The following is an 18,198-nucleotide window of genomic DNA, read 5'->3' as shown; positions in this document are numbered from 1 at the left end:
TTTATCTCACAACTCTAAGTAGGGTCCCAGCTCCCCCTCTCTCTCTCCAAACAAAGCTTGCATAATTAATTGCTGCTTTGCCTCTCTCGATACAGAAAAGATAGGATATCGAAAACACAAAAATGTCGAAGAAGCAAAATCGGACGATCCAGATTTCTGTTCAAGTGAATCTGAACCGTCCAGTTTTGTTTCCTCCACAGTTTCTGTTTTTCTTTTTTTGTCCGATACCCATTCAACTGGGCATCTTCTTGGTAGACAAAGCCCTCGTCCTCAGAGCGAGTACGCAGTATTCCTACTCGCTGGCGAGTTCACTAAATTCATCACTTCTGGACAAACCCCAACCCAGGAGTCTGAAATGTTAGTAACCGTCTAGTTTTGGAAGCATGTGTGACTAGAGAGAGAAAAAAGAGGAGAGAGAGAGAGAGCGCGTCACGCCTTCCGCGCCAGTAGTCTGCTAAACGACGAACCCATTTTGATCGAGTAGTACTCACAATATCCAGATTCCCCCTATCCCCACCACCACCTGCCCCACCAAAGGCAGTTATAGAGAGAGAGAGAACAACAGAAAACCAGAGTCATTTGTCATTGCCCTCTTGCAGCTGTTTTTAGAGAGAGAGAGAGAGAGAGAGGGAGAGATCAGGCCTGTGTTTCGACGCATCTTCGTCATGATCATGAGCAGTAGCTTTGACTAAAGAGGATAGGAATCTCTCCGCTTTCTATTAAGCTTTCAAAAGCTAACTCGAGAGAGCTTCAACTTCAACCCCATTCGTTGCTATCTAGCTAGACCTCATTTGTTGCTATCTAGCTAGCTAGCTCCTGTTTCTGCCTCATCTTTTCTACAGAGACAGAGAGGGAGACATGTTTTTGAGCTGAATCGGAACCACTACGTTTCACAGAAGGGTGAGTATTGCAGCGATTTGTACGTACAGGTTATTTTTCGTTTTTTTTTTTTTTAGTTTTTGGGAGCTATTTTATTCAGGTTTTCAATTTTATGGATTTGTTCCCCCTTTTGTTTTCTGAATCTCGTGAGCTTTCCATCGTTGAAATGTTTGATTAATTTGCTGAATCTCTCCTCTTAGTTTTTCGTTGTAATGGCGGCTACTTCTGATTCCTACGCGGGTGTGTGTGAATTTGTTTATTTAGCTTTATTCTACCCACGAATGCGGTAAACCTGGTTATGCGTCTTCAGACACAGAGAGAGAGAGAGAGAGAGGAATCTCCAATGCTTTCTCAAATGTGTCGGAAATGCTTCTCTTTATTTTGGCATAAAGGTCCTATTTTTTAATGGTGAAGAACAGGTTGACAAAGAGGTCAGAAATAAGAATGTATTTTTGTGGGACTCACCAAGAAAAAGACAGGAAATTTGACTTGAGCTAAATCATGTCCCAAAATTTACACAATTTTCATAAGGAAATCGTAATTTGGCTACGTGTTGGTGGAAATGATTTTTTTTGTGGTACAGTGTTGAACTGTGATTTTACGCAAGCAAAATTAGTTATGCTCTAGGGTTTTTAAATTCATTTGTGTAGTGGAAGAGCATAATAGAACCCGGGAAGTGAATATTAAATTGATTCATCCATGGGTTGGGGTTCCTAGAATTTGTCGACTCGTATCTAGCTTCCTCTTTGAGTCTAGCTTCCTCTTTGACAAAAGCTTGAGATTTAAGAGTTTGCTTTCTTTTGAGGAACCAACAAAGTCGGTCATGTGCGAAAGCTAAAGGTACGGTCGCTTTAGGCCTTAGAAATTTACATAATTTTACGGGTTCTCCTACTTTGGTACCCTTTTAAACACCGAAAAAAAAAAACCTCATCTTTAAACTTCACTTTAGTCCCTCAAAAAGTTAAGACTAGTTTTGGAACCAAAATGCTATCAATTCTTTTGGGATTAGTCTATGTAGGGTTTCTGCTCATGCTTTAATTGAGATTCTTTTAGTGGACGGTGAAATTGGTTTAAAAATAGTCAAGATGCATGTAATTGGCCCCATACTTGATTTATAAAATAATCAACATGTGACCGTATCTCCATATATGAATCGCAGAATGTACACTAAAATATGGAGTATCTTTTGTATTGTGTGCCCAGAAAACAGAGAACTAGTGGGGGCCTTGCTTAATGCTTACGATAATGCTTATGGGTTTTGTTCCTTTCTGGGTTTTGCGGTGCTCTGTCAATCTTTCTCGAGCCCAATGCCTCTCTGTATAAAGTTACCCCAGCTTTTCCGGGTTCTTTGTTCTCCACTTCCCTCTACCACTCACAACATTCCAATCCCCAGGCTTGTTTCTTTCTTTTCTTTTATAGTAGCTCATTGGTTCCTTTTATGTTGTGTGGGCATGACACTGATGAGTTTGCACTTCACATAAATAATAAAAAGCACTGTTTGGTTGAAGTTTTCAGAATCAGTTGGTGGAAGACTTGTCATAACTAATTTTGGATGTCGATTCTTCTTGAAACTTTTTATAAGGAAAAACCATTTTGAGAAAAAAAAATCACTTTCTAAAAGATGAGAAAGATATGGAAATGATGAGTACCCTTATTTCTATATAGTAGTTCATGAGAAGTTATTTTGCGTAACTAATTCTGAAAATAACAACCACGCTGGAGTTTTCAAGGATTTATTAATGGGTGATGTTTTGTCCCATTAGAACTTAAGGCTTTCTCTAGTAATTGCTTCTCTGGGGCTAAACACTTCACAGATGGATCACCGCATACTTCTTTAATTACGCCAGTAATTGCAATTGCCATCTTAATTGTCATCCTAGTTTCAACTGCCTTCACAAGTGACGAGGTCTCTCCCTCTCTTTGGTCTCTTTCTTTCTCCTTTAGCAACGATCTTTTTCATTCCTAAAGAACTTCAAACCCAGATTTCTTTGAAGAAAAAAATTTGGTGTTGATGCATCAGAATTCGGAGGTCATAAGTCGTTCTTAGTCCCTGGGCTAGTTACGTCCCATGTACAAAGACTCCAGACTATTTTTTAAGGAACAATTTTTTTTCTTCCTATTTCTGTTATCAGTCGGTTTTCATTTTTCTCCTATTTTCGTTTTTTGTTGGGTCAGAGGGGATGGAGGAAAAGGGCGGTGGTGGTTGGTCTGTTATGGATGCAGAAACACCAGACAAACGACTTGCACTTATGCTAAAGCTTGAACTTAGCACCAACATGAGCATGCTTGTTTTGCTATTTAATTAATCCTTCAATTCTTTAACCTGAGAGTCTCTGCATTAGCATTTGTACGGTTACTCTGTAGAAATTGCATTTTGGGCATTGTTATATATTCACTCAAAGTAATTATTTTTCTTGGTGTTCTACAGGGAATTGCTTTCATTAGGAGTATTGTCTGTAATTGAGCTTGAGACTGAAGTGATGCTGAAACAGGAGCTAGTAAACCTAGCATGGAGGTAATGTAGAACCATAGATACAGCTTTTAGTTCGATTTGGAACTGCTGAGATGTCTTTTTTTTTTACAGGCAAACTACTGAGATGTCATTAATTCGTATTTGTGGAAAATTTCATGTTTGGTGTTATCTTTCATATGTCCTGATACAAAGTGGGGTTCATATGTCCGCACCTTGTAATACATTCTTAGTGGACCTGCACACGACTACGAATGGGAAATATCCAATTGAAGGAAGAAACAGTATGAGCAAGATTGTTATTAAAATAGTCAGTTTCATTCTTTGATTGTCAATTTGTTTATTCAAACATATCATTGAAAATGTCGATGCTTTCTCAAGGGAGTTAGAATGATGTACATTATAGACTAAAATGGATGAAAGGGCAATCTGTTATCGTTGAATCGATTTCATCTGCTCGCAATTACCATGAGATTTGTAATGGTGATCGTTAATGACATTCTTCATCATCCTTTTTGTTTTGGCTGATGCTAAGTTGGTTGAACGAAGTTGTGCTCTTCATCATTCGTTTGACTGATCAATTAGAAGAATATTTAATCTGATGCAAATTTTCAATTGGCAAATAAAAGTTAAAAGTAAATCAGGCGGATAATTGCTGGATTATGTCTTACTATTTGTATGATGCTGACCTGCCCTGGAATTCTTTATGTGGGAATATCCAAGTGGTTTTGATACATAATAGTATGATAACCATGCCCCAACTAGCCCCATGGTTTTCGCTTACAAACATCTCCGGCATGTTTTGCTCTATACAATGTAAAATTAGTATCTGAGCAGCCCATTTGTCTTGTTGAAAACATGCAAGGACAGAACATCTTTTCTTTTCATTCTGGATTGTTTCTCAAGAATCTCAACCTTCTCAAGTTTGACGGTAGAACATCTTTTCGTTCTTGCATTTTTGTTTTTACTGCAAAACCTTACTTGACAAATGGGTATGCATCTGAATTTGCCTCTTAGCTTCATAGATTTGTAATTGTTGAGAGAGAAGCAGGATTTGACCCATTCAAATTTGACGAATTTAATGTTTCCCTTGCAGCATCTTTTCCTGAAGTGTCTCAGGTGAAACTCTCTTGGACAAAGAAGTGCAGTAACCATATAGAAGAAAACCAGGATTTGGTACAGAGGGGAAAATGCCAACTCCAAGATGGAAGGCCATTCATATCCACTTCATCATCCTCTGGTGCTTCCTGCATTCATCCTTCTCAAATGCAGTTTATGTTGGTGACATAAGTTCGTTAGTTGCTCTAAGAGACACTCTTGTCCAAAGAAGAGATGTCATTCCAAGTTGGTTTGATTCAAAGATTCCCCCCTGCAACTGGACCGGCATACAATGTGAGGGTCACACAGTCCGCCAAATAAACTTATCTTGCACACTTTTACCCATGGATCTTCCTTTTCCAAACCATCTTGGAGAATTCAGATATCTGAAGCATCTTAATCTCAGCCATTGTGCCCTCACAGGACGTATTCCGGAAAATCTTTGGGGTCTGGAGGATTTAGAGACCCTTGACCTAAGTGACAACAGACTGTTTGGAGTTCTGCCACCAACCATTTCTAACCTGAAAAGTTTAACACAACTTGTGCTTGATGATAATAGCTTCTCTGGCAGTTTACCATCAGCTATTGGCCAGCTAAGAAACCTCACTGAACTCTCACTCCATGCAAACTCATTTTCTGGGGATCTTCCACCTGAGCTTGGAAATCTCCAAAAGTTGATTTCCATCGACCTCAGTGAAAATTTCTTCTCTGGCTACCTACCTTCAAGCATAGGAAATCTTTCAAAGCTATTATACTTTGATGCAAGTCAAAATGGATTCACAGGGCCTCTATTTCCAGAAATCGGAAAGTTGGCGACACTTAGGCGTCTTGATCTTTCATGGAACTCGTTGACTGGAAATATACCAATGGAAGTGGGGAACTTAAGTAGCCTAGATTCATTGAATGTGGAAAACAACTTCTTAAATGGAGCAATACCCACAACAATCGGCAATCTGGGAAATCTAGAGGTTCTTAATCTCCAGGGTTGCAGATTCACAGGAAATGTTCCAGAAGAAATCTCTAAGCTGTATCAGTTGACTTACCTGAATATAGCACAGAACGATTTTGAGGGAGAAATTCCGTCAACCTTTGGAAAACTGTTGAATCTGGTTTATTTTCTTGCTGCCAATGCAGGACTGAGCGGAAGGATTCCAGGTCAACTAGGAACCTGCAAGAGGCTCAAGATTCTGAATTTGTCCTTCAATTCATTATACGGTCCATTAGCAGATGGGCTTTCGGGCCTTGAATCGATAGACTCAGTCATACTTGATTCCAACCGCCTTTCAGGGCCAGTGCCGGAATGGATTTCCAAATGGAAGCAAGTTGAGTCTATAATGTTGGCGAAGAACTTGTTTAGGGGATCTCTACCACCTCTCAATCTTCCATCCTTGACCCTACTTGATATAAACGGAAACTTGCTTTCTGGTGAGCTGTCTTCAGGAATATGCAATGCTGAGTCACTTGCCATTTTGCTGCTTTCAGACAACAACTTTACCGGTAGTATAGGAAATACTTTCAGGAAATGTTTCAGCCTCACGGATTTGGTGTTGTCTGGAAACAATCTGTCTGGTGAAATACCTCCTTATTTGGGTGAGCTTCAGTTGGTTACTTTGGAAGTGTCGAAAAACAGACTATCCGGGAAAATTCCAGCCCAACTATGGGAGTCCAAAACACTTCTGGAGATTTCACTCAGTAACAATTTTCTTGAAGGTCCGATTCCATGGGCTGTTGCTAAAGCCTCCTCACTTCAGAGGTTGCAACTGGATAATAATCTCTTTGAAGGGAAAATTCCAACTTCTATCGGTGAACTAAAAAATCTGACCAATCTGTCCCTACATGGCAACAAGTTGATTGGGGGAATCCCATTGCAGCTATTTGAGTGTACGAGATTGGTGTCCTTGGACCTTGGTTCAAACAAACTGAGTGGTCCAATTCCAAAACCCATCTCGCGGCTGAAACTGATTGACAACCTTGTTCTATCCAACAACAAATTCTCTGGTCCAATACCTGAAGAAATCTGCTCCGGTTTTCAAAAGATAGCATTACCAGATTCTGAATTCACCCAGCATTATGGCATGCTCGACTTGTCGCATAACGAGTTTGTGGGGACTATTCCTGCATCAATTAAGCAGTGCATTGTGGTAACAGAATTACTACTGCAGGGAAACAAACTCAGTGGAAGTATCCCTGCTGAGATTTCAGGTCTGGCTAACTTAACACTGCTTGATCTGTCTTTCAATTCCTTGACAGGGCCACCTTTTCCCCTACCGTTCTCAATGCAAAACCTTCAAGGACTTATACTTTCTCATAACCAGTTATCTGGCTCAGTTCCTTATAATCTTGGTTCAATGGTGCCTAGCTTAGCCAAACTCGACCTCTCGAATAACCGGCTGACCGGTTTACTGGCTTCTTCTGTTTTCTGTATCAAAACTCTAACCTACCTAGATGTCAGTTTGAATTCATTCTCAGGGCCAATCTCTCTCAACTTTGGTTCCACCACCTCTCTTCTAGTCCTGAACGCAAGCAACAATCTCTTTTCTGGCACTCTAACTGACTCTCTCTCTAACCTAACCACCCTTTCCGTACTTGACATTCACAACAACTCAATCACTGGAAATGTGCCTTCTTCTCTCTCCAATCTTGCTGCCTTGACATACCTAGACTTCTCCAAAAATAACTTCCAAGGCTCTGTCCCTTGTAACATCTGTGACATAGAAGGCCTTTCTTTTGTCAACTTTGCCGGCAACAAACTCACCGGAAACATCCCACAAACTTGCACCGACCCAAAACCTTGCATTCTAGACCAACCCATTTTGCCTTCCATCGGAAAATACCCGCCGTCACAGGTTCTGACCCGTGCTTCTGTTTGGGGCATAACTCTCAGTGCCACATTCATTTTGCTAGCGCTTCTCCTTTGTCTTGTCAGATGGAAAATGCTGAGACAAGAATCTGGGATTCTCAAACTGGGAAAGGGTAAAAAACTTGTCACAACAGTTGACCCAGAATCCATTGATGAACTTGTCAGTAAAAGAACCAAAGAGCCGTTGAGTATCAACATTGCCACTTTTGAACACTCTCTACTGCGAATAAACCCTGATGACATTCTGTCTGCCACTGAAAATTTCAGCAAGACTTATATCATCGGCGATGGCGGATATGGCACTGTTTACAAAGCATCCCTGCCAGAAGGGCGTATCATCGCTGTGAAAAGGCTCAATGGCAGCCACTTGCACGCTGACCGTGAGTTCTTGGCTGAGCTCGAGACCATCGGAAAAGTGAAGCACGAATACTTGGTCCCACTTCTTGGGTACTGTATGTTTGCCGATGAAAGGTTCTTGATATACGAGTACATGGAAAATGGAAGCCTAGATGTTTGGTTGAGGAACCGGGCCGATGCAGTCGAGTCTCTGGACTGGCCGACCCGGTTCAAGATCTGTCTCGGGTCAGCCCGTGGGCTGGCCTTTTTGCACCATGGGTTTGTACCCCACATTATACATAGGGACATCAAGTCAAGCAACATACTGTTGGACAGCGAGTTTGAGCCTAGAGTTTCAGATTTCGGGTTGGCGCGTATAATTAGCGCGTGTGAGAGTCACGTGAGTACGGTGTTGGCGGGGAGTTTTGGGTATATACCGCCGGAGTATGGTCAGACAATGGTGGCGACGACGAAGGGCGATGTGTACAGCTTTGGGGTGGTGATGATGGAGGTGGTGACGGGGAGGGCTCCTACCGGACAGGCAGACGTGGAGGGAGGCAATCTGGTGGGGTGGGTGAGGTGGATGGTGGCGCATGGGAGGGAAGACGAGGTGTTGGACGCGTGTTTGGACTCATGCAAGGATCAGATGGTAGGGGTTCTTGGGATAGCTAGGGCGTGCACATGCGACGAGCCATGGAGGCGGCCGACGATGGTTGAGGTGGTGAGGATGTTGATGGACGTGAAGAAGAAAACAGGTGCCTAAAATGGGAATTCAAATATTCAGGAGTCTGTAGGCCTGATTAGGGTTGGAAAAATGGTGGTCTGTTTAAAGTTGTAGTAGTTCTATGTATGTAATGCAAGTTGAGAAGAAACTTGTAGTGGATGAGCAATTTAGACCAGAAGCAAGAAATTGTATCCTAAGTGTTGAACTAGTAATAATTTCTATCAATACAAAGTGCTTGCTTCAGCATTGGTTTACAAATATAAGTCATTTTTATTCTCTATTCAAAGACAATGAAATCGTTTAGGTCAATTTCTGTTAGGTTTTTCTTCTGCTTGTCAATTTAATGTACGAAAATATTTAGAGATTTTGGTCAGACCTAAATATTATTATTCCAAACAGTTGTGTTTTTATTCTGGGCTTCATTCCATTCTGATGCCAAGTAAAAGAAAACAGCCCAATTAGTGGCCATTTATTGGCAAATCATAACACCATGAACTAATGAAAATTAATCTTTACGTGATATTCACCGTAACATATTTCCTCTTCACAGCTTCTCTAACAGAAAGAGATAAAAGACATCAAGCAGTTCAAATACAGGCCTGCCAGCCCAATTGGTGGATAAATTTTCTCTTCTTATGCAATTTGACAGTTCTGTGTTTGTCCAATACAAATATGATTCCATTGCCCCTACATCATGGGATAAAGACAGGCGAAAAAATAAACCGATTACATAAACCTATCACGAAAATGTTAACAGAATTGACGGAACCGGAATGGGACCATCTTTGAAGTTTCAAAGCAGAAAGATCTGCACATTACTTTCTATTCCATCAATTGCAACAAAACCTAAGATAATTAACCATCAAAAGGAGCACCCCACCCCCCCCCCCCCCCTCCCCTTCCGGAAATATATTATACACAATATACAACTACTAATGAGATTATTGCTCCTAGTTAGAAAAGAAACCTCGAAACTTACACACTAGTGTTCATGCTTAACGCGTGCCTTTAGTATTCCGGGAAGAGGAGGTGAGTTGAGAGGCCTATCCGGATTGTTTGATCGGGACGGGTGAGATATGTGAGGTTGGAACATGTTGGACATACTGGACCCTTCACCTCCATCGGCAGATGAATTTGGTGCAGCCACATCGCCCTGCGGTCTTTCGCAAAATTTCATTGCCTTGAGAACATAATTGTCATCATGCAGCTCAAAAGGGGTGCTGCAATTCAAAAAATCACGTAAATTATCAGCCAGAAGAATGAGAAAAATTAGAACATGGCTTCACTGCGGATGCAGTTTTGATATCGATCCTCATCCCACCCATGGAACCCACAACTTCAAAAGCTAACTGAGAAGATCAGTCGTGCAAAAAAATCAGATGATCAGATATCGATAGACACTCTCGGAAAAACGGCCTCTATGTGATCCTCCATCTTTCTCAAGACATATGTATTTCAATCCTGAGGCTACCCATATCTGTTCAGTCTGACGTCTTTTTACGATCATCTTCTTAGAAGGCCCTTCCAGATGGCGGGCTAACAAATATAAAAACTGCACTCTGCAGTTGGGAAACCAAACCCAACTGTAAAGAAGCCATGCCCAAAAGTTAACTACACATTTTTAGGACGATTTGAGCATGATACTTAAGAGAATAATGTTGACACAGATAGAAACCAACCAATGAATTGGGTCTTTTACATTTCTGCATATGGAACATATCAAACTTCTAGTTTACAAAACCCCGTCAAGGGCGTGTCACACACATAACTTGTCCAAGGGCATGTACAAAAAATAGGAAGGATAGGATACATATACTAAAAGGGAGCATGGTATATTTCCACGAATGTCTTTCACCATTTTATTTCACCTCCCATGTGTAATTATTAATCAAATGCCATGTTTATGTGTAGGGCCAATATCTAAAAGACACCAATATCCACCATGCCATATAACGAGACACAAAGGGAGTGCATAGATTTTACGAAATGTTCCTGTGATGCATAGCAGGCCTGCCAGGCCCCTTAACAAATGCGAGTGTGTATATCAAGACTCTCAGATGCTCCAATGATTCCCTTACCTATTGAAGTCAAAATGCACCAGCTGCATATCTTCTGATATTTCCACCTCAACAGTTGCATGGGGTCGAGTCTACAGTTTCCAAAAGCCAGAAAGAATGAGAAATCACTAATTGTAATGGACAAGCACCAGAACAACTACATAAGCTATTTCATAGCATCTGAAAATTGTATGTATGTGATCTTCAAAAACTGTGGTAGCGTTCAGATATTGGTTAGGGTGTTCGCGTTTTCATATCCCACAACAAAGGAAAAAGGACGTTTCCACTCACAATAGATTAGAAAGGGCCTATCCAAGGCACCAGAAAAGCTAAGGTGGAAACACACAAATGAACATAGAAGTCAGACAAGGTCCACTATAGCAAGTACGAAAACTAAATTGGTGAAAGAAACTTGCAACCTTACCAGCGTCCATCTAACATACTATACTAGTGTGGAAATACATTACAAAGAACTCAATTTCACTCCTACATCTATACAGACTTGTAGATCAATAGTGGATGACCGAAGTCACCCAACGTTTGGACCCCTAGCCCTTACATAGCTCCTTTCCTAGTCTGCCTTATTTTTAGAAGTCTTTTCTAGTCCGCTTTGTGGGTCCTCATTTCTGCATACCGGACAAGTCATAGATTAAAAGCGGAAGCAAACAACAACTAATTATAAGCCACTGAACCATCGCAATAAACTTTTGGGTTCCCTAAGTCGCCTTTAAAAGGGGGCATCCCTGACCCTGAGTGTGTCCAGCTGGCCATGAACCAAATCCCGTGAAAACCCTGAGTAGGAGCAGTTTCATGAATGGAACAGTTTGTGTGGCCGGAGAGAGAGACCAAACAGGAACTTCAAAGGTCCTTTCTTTATATCTCTAGCATGGATAAAAGCTTACCTGCACCAGTATAAAAGGCAAAGCTACACCACCGCTTGGAGAATTTCCGGAACTGTATAGTTGCTCGTTCCGATGTATAAGGTTTTGAAGGCCTACGAACTTGACAGAGTCCAGAAGTTAGGGAACAGAAACTGACAAAAATTCCACCAGGATAAAATATACCCCTTCTACATACCAATTGCAGATAGAAGTTCCAGATTGATTTAAAAGAAAAACTGATCAAGATGGTGGAAGAGGATATGCTTCTTACTTGCTCCTCCAGTTCTTGCAAATAAGCTGCTTTTTTCCCAATCCTATTTCCTAGTCCAAGACGCTCCGCCTGGGTATTTACATTCATGGAGTTAAACATCATTAGATTCATGCATATTGATATGTATTGCCTTCCCTGAGCAAAAGCATATAGAAGGAAACCCTGCTCCCCCAAACTTCCACCACACATGCGCACAAAGACGTAAATAGAGCAAAAAGTAATGGGAACGTAAGATAATATCAAAACCTTAAGCTCTTCGATATCACTCAAGCTAGTTTGAGGTAGACCCCTCCACTGTATTTCCTTTTTATCCTTGGATATTATGTCCATTGCCATGAGGACATTCAACGCATCATATACCCTTCGCCGTATGTTTTTCTCATCATACTGTTGCTGTCACGTAAGATACTAAACATAAATCAGAAGATCCAACTATATCAAGTTTTACTCAACCAAGTCAAGCACTAAAACGAAATATAGAGATCAACAACATTTTTATCAGCCTTCCTGAAAAGTGACAAACCTTGTCTGGAGATGTCAGGCTATTGCTAGGTTCTGCAAATTCAGCTACAAGTTCATCTGCAACCTGGAACATACAAAATCTATTAGAATTTAGAAATATTGTGATATGGAGAATTGTGAAGGACACATGATGCCAACTGGTGGCCAGTGCAGAACAAGAAATAAAGCATCTGCACATGCAGTAGAGCATATCTTCATTTCAGAGGAACCAAATTCAAACACAAATTCTGCAAATAAGGCACAAACAGTTCAATTATGAGTGACACAGTTCCACCAAGAAACTTAATCAAGAGTTCCAATAATTAAAATAGAAAGGGGAGCTCCAAGCTGGTAACTGTCCCTTACTGTGATTACAATGCATTCCAGTAGAATGAGATTCAAACTGCAAAACATATGTATCACTAAAAGACGATAAGCCATCAGGGATCATTCCTCAAGAACTAGAATGGTGTTGCGATTTCAATATGGATGCTTGAGAAAGCATAATCATGGGAGTTATGAGAAACAAAGGAAACATATAATACCAGCTACTCTAGGCCTTGAAAGGTTCCCCACTCTTTCTATTATGCTAAGTCCAAACAAGCCACATAAGACAAAAAGGAGCAAGCAGCAACGCAACAATACACCTTGAAGAACATACTAATTCGTCTTTCCTTGATACATATGTAATTACTACGTAAATCTTGTAGTTCAAGGTACAAAATCAACAGTAGTAAGAACTGGGCAGTGACATGGCACCATTTACACAATCTATGAGCACTTTAAAACATATCATCCTGCAGTATCATAAAAAGGTTAAACATGGCAAATATACACAGCACATACTCCACCTCAAGTATTTTTATCACTTTCGAATTAATGTACTCCAGATTAGTTGGGTTTGTAACGAGATCCGGGCGACACTCATATAGAGTATCATTCGATTTCAGAGATAATTAAAGTAATATAAATAACAACAAAAGACTCCTGGTAAGGATATTTGGTAAATGAATCAACAGTGAGAAACCCCAATGATAAAACTTGCTTATAACGGATTAGACAGAAACAACAACGATAAATGAATCAATGAACTAAAAGAAAGCATGTGACCTCTTTCTTCATTTCCTAACAAGTAAAGAAAGCACCTGACCTCATTGTAAGTCGTTCTTCCCTTGCTTTCAACTTTCTCACAAACTAGCATAACAAGAGATGAGAGGATTTCATCAGCACTAAGCTATCATACATTGCCAGTCAGAAAAGAAGAACACCAATAATAGTACCCATGTAATCGCAAATCAGAGAAGAAGAAAGATAACAAAGATTGTTGACAGACTTAACTACTACAGGCCAGGGATACCAGACACACACAACAACAACAAAACCCATGTAGACACACACAACTACTACAGGCCAGGGATAACAGACCTTGCCGATAAAAAAAAAATTGTTGTCATACTTCTATATATTTGGATTCCTATCATGAGGAACTGACGTGATTTTTTTAATTTATTTTATGTTGTCAGCTACCTAACAAAACCCTCCTCCTGTACTCGGCCTTCGGAGCAGCTGGGTAAAATATAAAGCTCCAAGCATGACACATGGAATCAAAGCCAATAAAATAAGTAGAAATAGAAAGAATATATGGAACTTAAATCATGCAAAACAAGAAAGTGAAAATTTCGTTCTCTAGGTTTGATTATTCACAAGGATAGGGAGATTGCAGATATAACCCATAGAATCAAAGTAGGTTAGCATAAGTGGTGGGGTACTTCTGGGGTATTATGGGTTTTTGATTATTCACCAGGATAGGGAGATTGCAGATGATGTAACCCATAGAATCAAAGTAGGTTAGCATAAGTGGAGGGGTAGTTCTCTGGTATTATGTGGTCAACGGATACATAAGAAACTAAAGGAAAATTTTATAGTACGGCTTAAGGCAAACATTACCATTCAGAAAAATATGTTGAAAAACTAAGAAAGGTACGAACAAAATAAGTGCAGCTAAAATGGTGCTGGAAGAACAGGATTAGAAAACATTTGTGCATTGGTAGGAGTACCACCAATCGAAGACGAGTTCAAAGAAAACAAGCTAAGATGGCTTGGTCACATACAACAAAGACCAGTAAGTGCGACAGTTAAGAAACATGATAAGGTTATTGTTAATTGAGTTGCCAAGGTCAAAATAAACATGAGATGCAATTATAATAATATGCATGAGTCTAGTAAATTTGATGGATTATACGGCCCTCGACAAAGTAAAATGGCAAAACATAAATTCATGTAGCCAACCACAATTGATTCCGACACAATGCTTAGTTTAATTTGGCTTGGAGTCTAGACACAGCTAGCCAGTGAGATTGCTTCACTGTTCCTGCCAAAATGGCTGGGCAAAATGCCATCTTGCTTCATTTGGGGATCTCAAATTTTCAAGTATTCTTCTTCAGAAGGTAAAAGGAAACTCAACAAAGTAATCTTTAATAAGTCACTCACTGCAGTCAACTCTCTCTTGCGAATTTTCATCAACCAATATTAGAAGTAACATAATTAGCTTGTTGGTCATCTTGTTACGTCTTCATTACGTGCACCTCTAATTCTATTATCACAATTCACACCATTTCCACTTCATCATCATTCAATGAAGATTTATCAAAATTTCCATACAATTTTTTCTAGTATGGAGATTTGTCAAAATCTCCATAAAATTCTTGCAAATTGAAGAAACAACAAATGGCCAAAATATGAACGTACGGACCTTTCATGCTAAACTGTCGGAGCCCTCTGCCACTTTTATCCGCTCCAACTGCTCGTTGACCTCTTTTTTTCTTCCTGCTAATGTTCAGAAACCTCAATCAGTTACAACACTAACAAAGTTATTAGGCAATTTAACTTTAATGGGAGAAACGAGGAACGAAAATCAAAACGGAAACATGTATCAACACGTGACTACCCGAGTATAAAAAAAAGTACATTGGACTGCAACATTTTGCACGATACTTCAAAAACCTTAACATTTAGACCAATTACAGTAAAAAGGAGGTTATCAAAAAAGCTCTTTTGTGTCTTTTTAGGATAACAAACAGGAATCACTATGCAATACCATATTCAATCACAAAGAGACTGGCGCATGAACATATTTCAACTATTACTCACCATTACGAGAACAAAGTTTAGTACATTGACTCCACCAGCACAAGAAGTTTAAGCAAAAGAAAACAATATTCATAAGCCCCATAAACTAATGAGTGCAATCTCATAGGATGAGTAATCCAACCAAACTAATAGTAATGGGACTACCAACAGGACATCCATAAAATTACGTATATCGGACCACCGAACTGATGGTAATGGGACTACCGATAGGACATCCATAAAATAATGTACATCGAATGCTGTGAGATTGATTGTCCGTCATATATCGCTCTACCCATTGATCTCTTCAACCACTAAAATGAGGTTCATACTTCATAGGCTATATAATTCAATGCAATCCCCTATCTACTCCATCCAATCGAACGTGCCTATGTTTCTGGTTACCATTGCCAAAAACCCACTGTTCCACAACTTACAACCAAGCTATAAATGATTAAAGACGGAACAAAACACGAAGCTAAATATATGAATTCAACATTTTATTTCTCACAATTTACTTATCATACGGCCCATTTAAGCAATTCGCCTAATTTTCACTTCTCCATTCAGAACCCTCAATAACATCTAAAAACCCATAGCGAATTCTAACCTTCAACCACCAGGGTTAGCTCCGTGGCTACAGCCTGAGATAGGTCTCGCGTTCCAAGTCTCATGGCGTGGACAATGGTAAATTCCATTCCTTGCTCCCACTAGGTTTCTACCCTTAGGACCACTGATTACTTGGTATGCAAGGACTAAACCACCTACACCCGAGGCTTAGGGCTCTAATTCCTTGGTACATTTCGGATGGGTATTACACTCTGCCCCAGAGTACCCTGAAGAGCCAAAACACATGTAAACATTTGAAGATGGTTAATTAATAGATTTGGGAAACTATTAAGGGGTTTGTTGGCCAGCGGTCAAGGCTGGAGACCCAGTAGTTTGCTCAGTTAGGTTCAAAACCTTCCACGTGCTATCAACTCGTGGCCAGTCTTTACGGCTTTGCCCTAGTTTTAATTGGGCTTCCCGCTCATGGGCAGTGAATTGGTACCACGATTAGTCGAGGTGTGCCTAAGCATGCATGAGGTGGCGTTTCCGCTAAACTAAAGCATGATTTTCCCGGATTTCTAGGCAAGTCATTCTCCTCACACACATCAACTAAAATACCACCATTTAGCGGGAACAACTAAAATACCACCATTTAGCGGGAACAACGTGATTATTGTCATTAGCCCGTGGTCCAATAATATAGCACCCCGAGTCATCAAAAAACACAAATTGATATGGGAAAACACGGGAGCTAGAAAACTACTCACCCCGCGGCAGCCGCTTGAGATCCGGCCTCGTCCCCTTGAATGTCGAGATGGTTCAACCTTAAAGCGGTCTTCTCGCTGTCCGGGGTGGCGGCGGCGGCGGCGGCAGCCATCGCCGCGGCCGCCTCCCCGGACGGAGTGGCCATCGCGGCACTGCTGGACGGGGACCCCACGCTGCCGCTGGTGGACACGGACTGGCCGGAGACCGTGGTGCCCCACGACCTAGTCGTCGTGATGGCTCCTCCGCCGCCGCCCCTGGAAACGCCGTCGTGTTGGGGATTGCTCCCTCCGCTGACCATTTTCGAGTAATTAAGGTCGAGGATGAAAGCTCATCAAGGGTTTGGGTGAGGAGAATTGTCGTGCGTTCGGAATGGGAGGTATGTGAGGGTTTGGTGGGAGGAGGAGTGATTTGATGAACAGAGATGCGATTTGCAGGTTTGCTATTTTGTTTTTTGTTTTTTCCCTCGCTTTGCGTTTATAAAGGGGTGTTTGGAAGGTGGAAGCCTGGAAGGTAGAAAAACGAAAACCAAGTACTCCTTAGCGTTGTAAAAAAGTCGAGTCGGGCCGAGTTTTATATTAGTATAATGTTTAAGTTTGGTTCGTTTATTATAAACAAACTTAAAACTTGAACTCAAACCAGCTTATTTGTAAACGAGTCAAGCCTATATAAGCGGGCTGAGCTTTTGTGAGCCGAGTTTATCTCGTTTAGTAAACGGACCTAAAACTCAAGCCGAACTCGGCTCGATTACTAAATAAGTCGAGTCCAGCCGAGCCTTAACGAGGCGAGCCCATGAGCAGCTCGCGGCCGGCTTGGTTCGTTTGCAGCCCTACCAACGAGAGGTTGGTTGGACAAGGTCCAAGTACGCTTACAATTTTATTGGATTAAAAACATACTCCCTCTGTTCTGTATCAAGAGTCTCATTTTCTCTCTCTTGCCATTTTTCAAATCAACTATTTCTGTGTATAATTTTTCGCACCGTATTATATATCTCGATTAATACTTTAATTTGGTGGGAAAAAATTCGAACAATTATAGACGGAAATAATTGATTTTTTTATTTGAAAAATGACACGACTTTTCGAGATAGACTCTCAATATGAAACGGATGGAGTAATAGGTACGGTCAAGGTCTCTCAAAGATAGTGGTATGACGTGACAAGTCAATATTTCCTAGCTAGCGAATGTGATAAAGTATCATACAAATGTAAACCTTTTGTTAGATTTTGGTAAAAGTTATTACTGCTAATAGGTCAAATTCCTTTAACCAACGTGGGGTGACCTCTATCCTAATTGTCAATTTTTTGAAACTTAGAAACTTGACATATACTTTAGGTGCTTCAATTCTACTAATTTCTACCCATTAGTACTGTCAGTTGCCTCCATTTCCATCATCTAGATCGTTACAGTGACCATCAAATTAAATTTCATGAATAAATATAAATGGCTAAAGTGTAATATTGTATCCAAATTTTAATGGTGTGGGTCCTACTAAGGCTCCATTCCGGATTTACCCCTTAAAAAATAAGTACTTATTTACAATTTTCAAGCTTAAAAATAATATGCTTACTGAAAAAAAAAAAAAAAAAAAAATATATATATATATATATATATATATATATATATATATATATATATATATATATATGCAATATAGATCTAGTTTTATAGATCTCATTTG

At 40.3% G+C, this 18,198-nt stretch overlaps 2 protein-coding genes across 6 annotated transcripts; one reads left to right on the top strand and one right to left on the bottom strand.

The window, feature by feature from the left end:
- The first annotated feature begins 379 nt into the window (after positions 1 to 379).
- On the top strand, positions 380 to 8,610 carry LOC131316412 (leucine-rich repeat receptor protein kinase MSP1-like). Of its 3 annotated transcripts, XM_058345763.1 has the most exons (4): positions 380 to 900; positions 2,083 to 2,785; positions 3,308 to 3,394; positions 4,446 to 8,610. In XM_058345763.1, the coding sequence occupies exon 4, from the start codon at positions 4,540 to 4,542 to the stop codon at positions 8,404 to 8,406; it is 3,867 nt and encodes a 1,288-aa protein (XP_058201746.1). In that variant the 5' UTR covers positions 380 to 900; positions 2,083 to 2,785; positions 3,308 to 3,394; positions 4,446 to 4,539; the 3' UTR covers positions 8,407 to 8,610. The 3 variants fall into 3 exon arrangements, with proteins under 3 accessions (XP_058201746.1, XP_058201745.1, XP_058201747.1); XM_058345762.1 differs by lacking the exon at positions 2,083 to 2,785; XM_058345764.1 differs by lacking the exon at positions 2,083 to 2,785 and having other exon boundaries at positions 380 to 929.
- A 335-nt stretch (positions 8,611 to 8,945) lies between these two features.
- On the bottom strand, positions 8,946 to 16,983 carry LOC131316471 (transcription factor-like protein DPB). 3 transcript variants are annotated; one of them, XM_058345851.1, is made up of 9 exons: positions 16,523 to 16,983; positions 14,830 to 14,906; positions 13,228 to 13,271; positions 12,100 to 12,162; positions 11,823 to 11,963; positions 11,577 to 11,645; positions 11,327 to 11,425; positions 10,446 to 10,516; positions 8,946 to 9,587 (listed from the first exon to the last, which is right to left on the bottom strand). In XM_058345851.1, the coding sequence occupies exons 1-9, from the start codon at positions 16,816 to 16,818 to the stop codon at positions 9,350 to 9,352; spliced, it is 1,098 nt and encodes a 365-aa protein (XP_058201834.1). In that variant the 5' UTR covers positions 16,819 to 16,983; the 3' UTR covers positions 8,946 to 9,349. The 3 variants fall into 3 exon arrangements, with proteins under 3 accessions (XP_058201834.1, XP_058201832.1, XP_058201833.1); XM_058345849.1 differs by having other exon boundaries at positions 11,823 to 11,969; positions 16,523 to 16,982; XM_058345850.1 differs by having other exon boundaries at positions 11,823 to 11,969; positions 14,830 to 14,903; positions 16,523 to 16,981.
- Between the last annotated feature and the right edge of the window lie 1,215 nt (positions 16,984 to 18,198).

The sequence above is a fragment of the Rhododendron vialii genome, chromosome 2a, assembly GCF_030253575.1.
Source record: "Rhododendron vialii isolate Sample 1 chromosome 2a, ASM3025357v1".
NCBI classification, from domain to species: Eukaryota; Viridiplantae; Streptophyta; class Magnoliopsida; order Ericales; family Ericaceae; genus Rhododendron; species Rhododendron vialii.
Note: the sequence above shows the minus strand (reverse complement) of the source record. Positions and strands in the feature narration are given on the sequence as shown.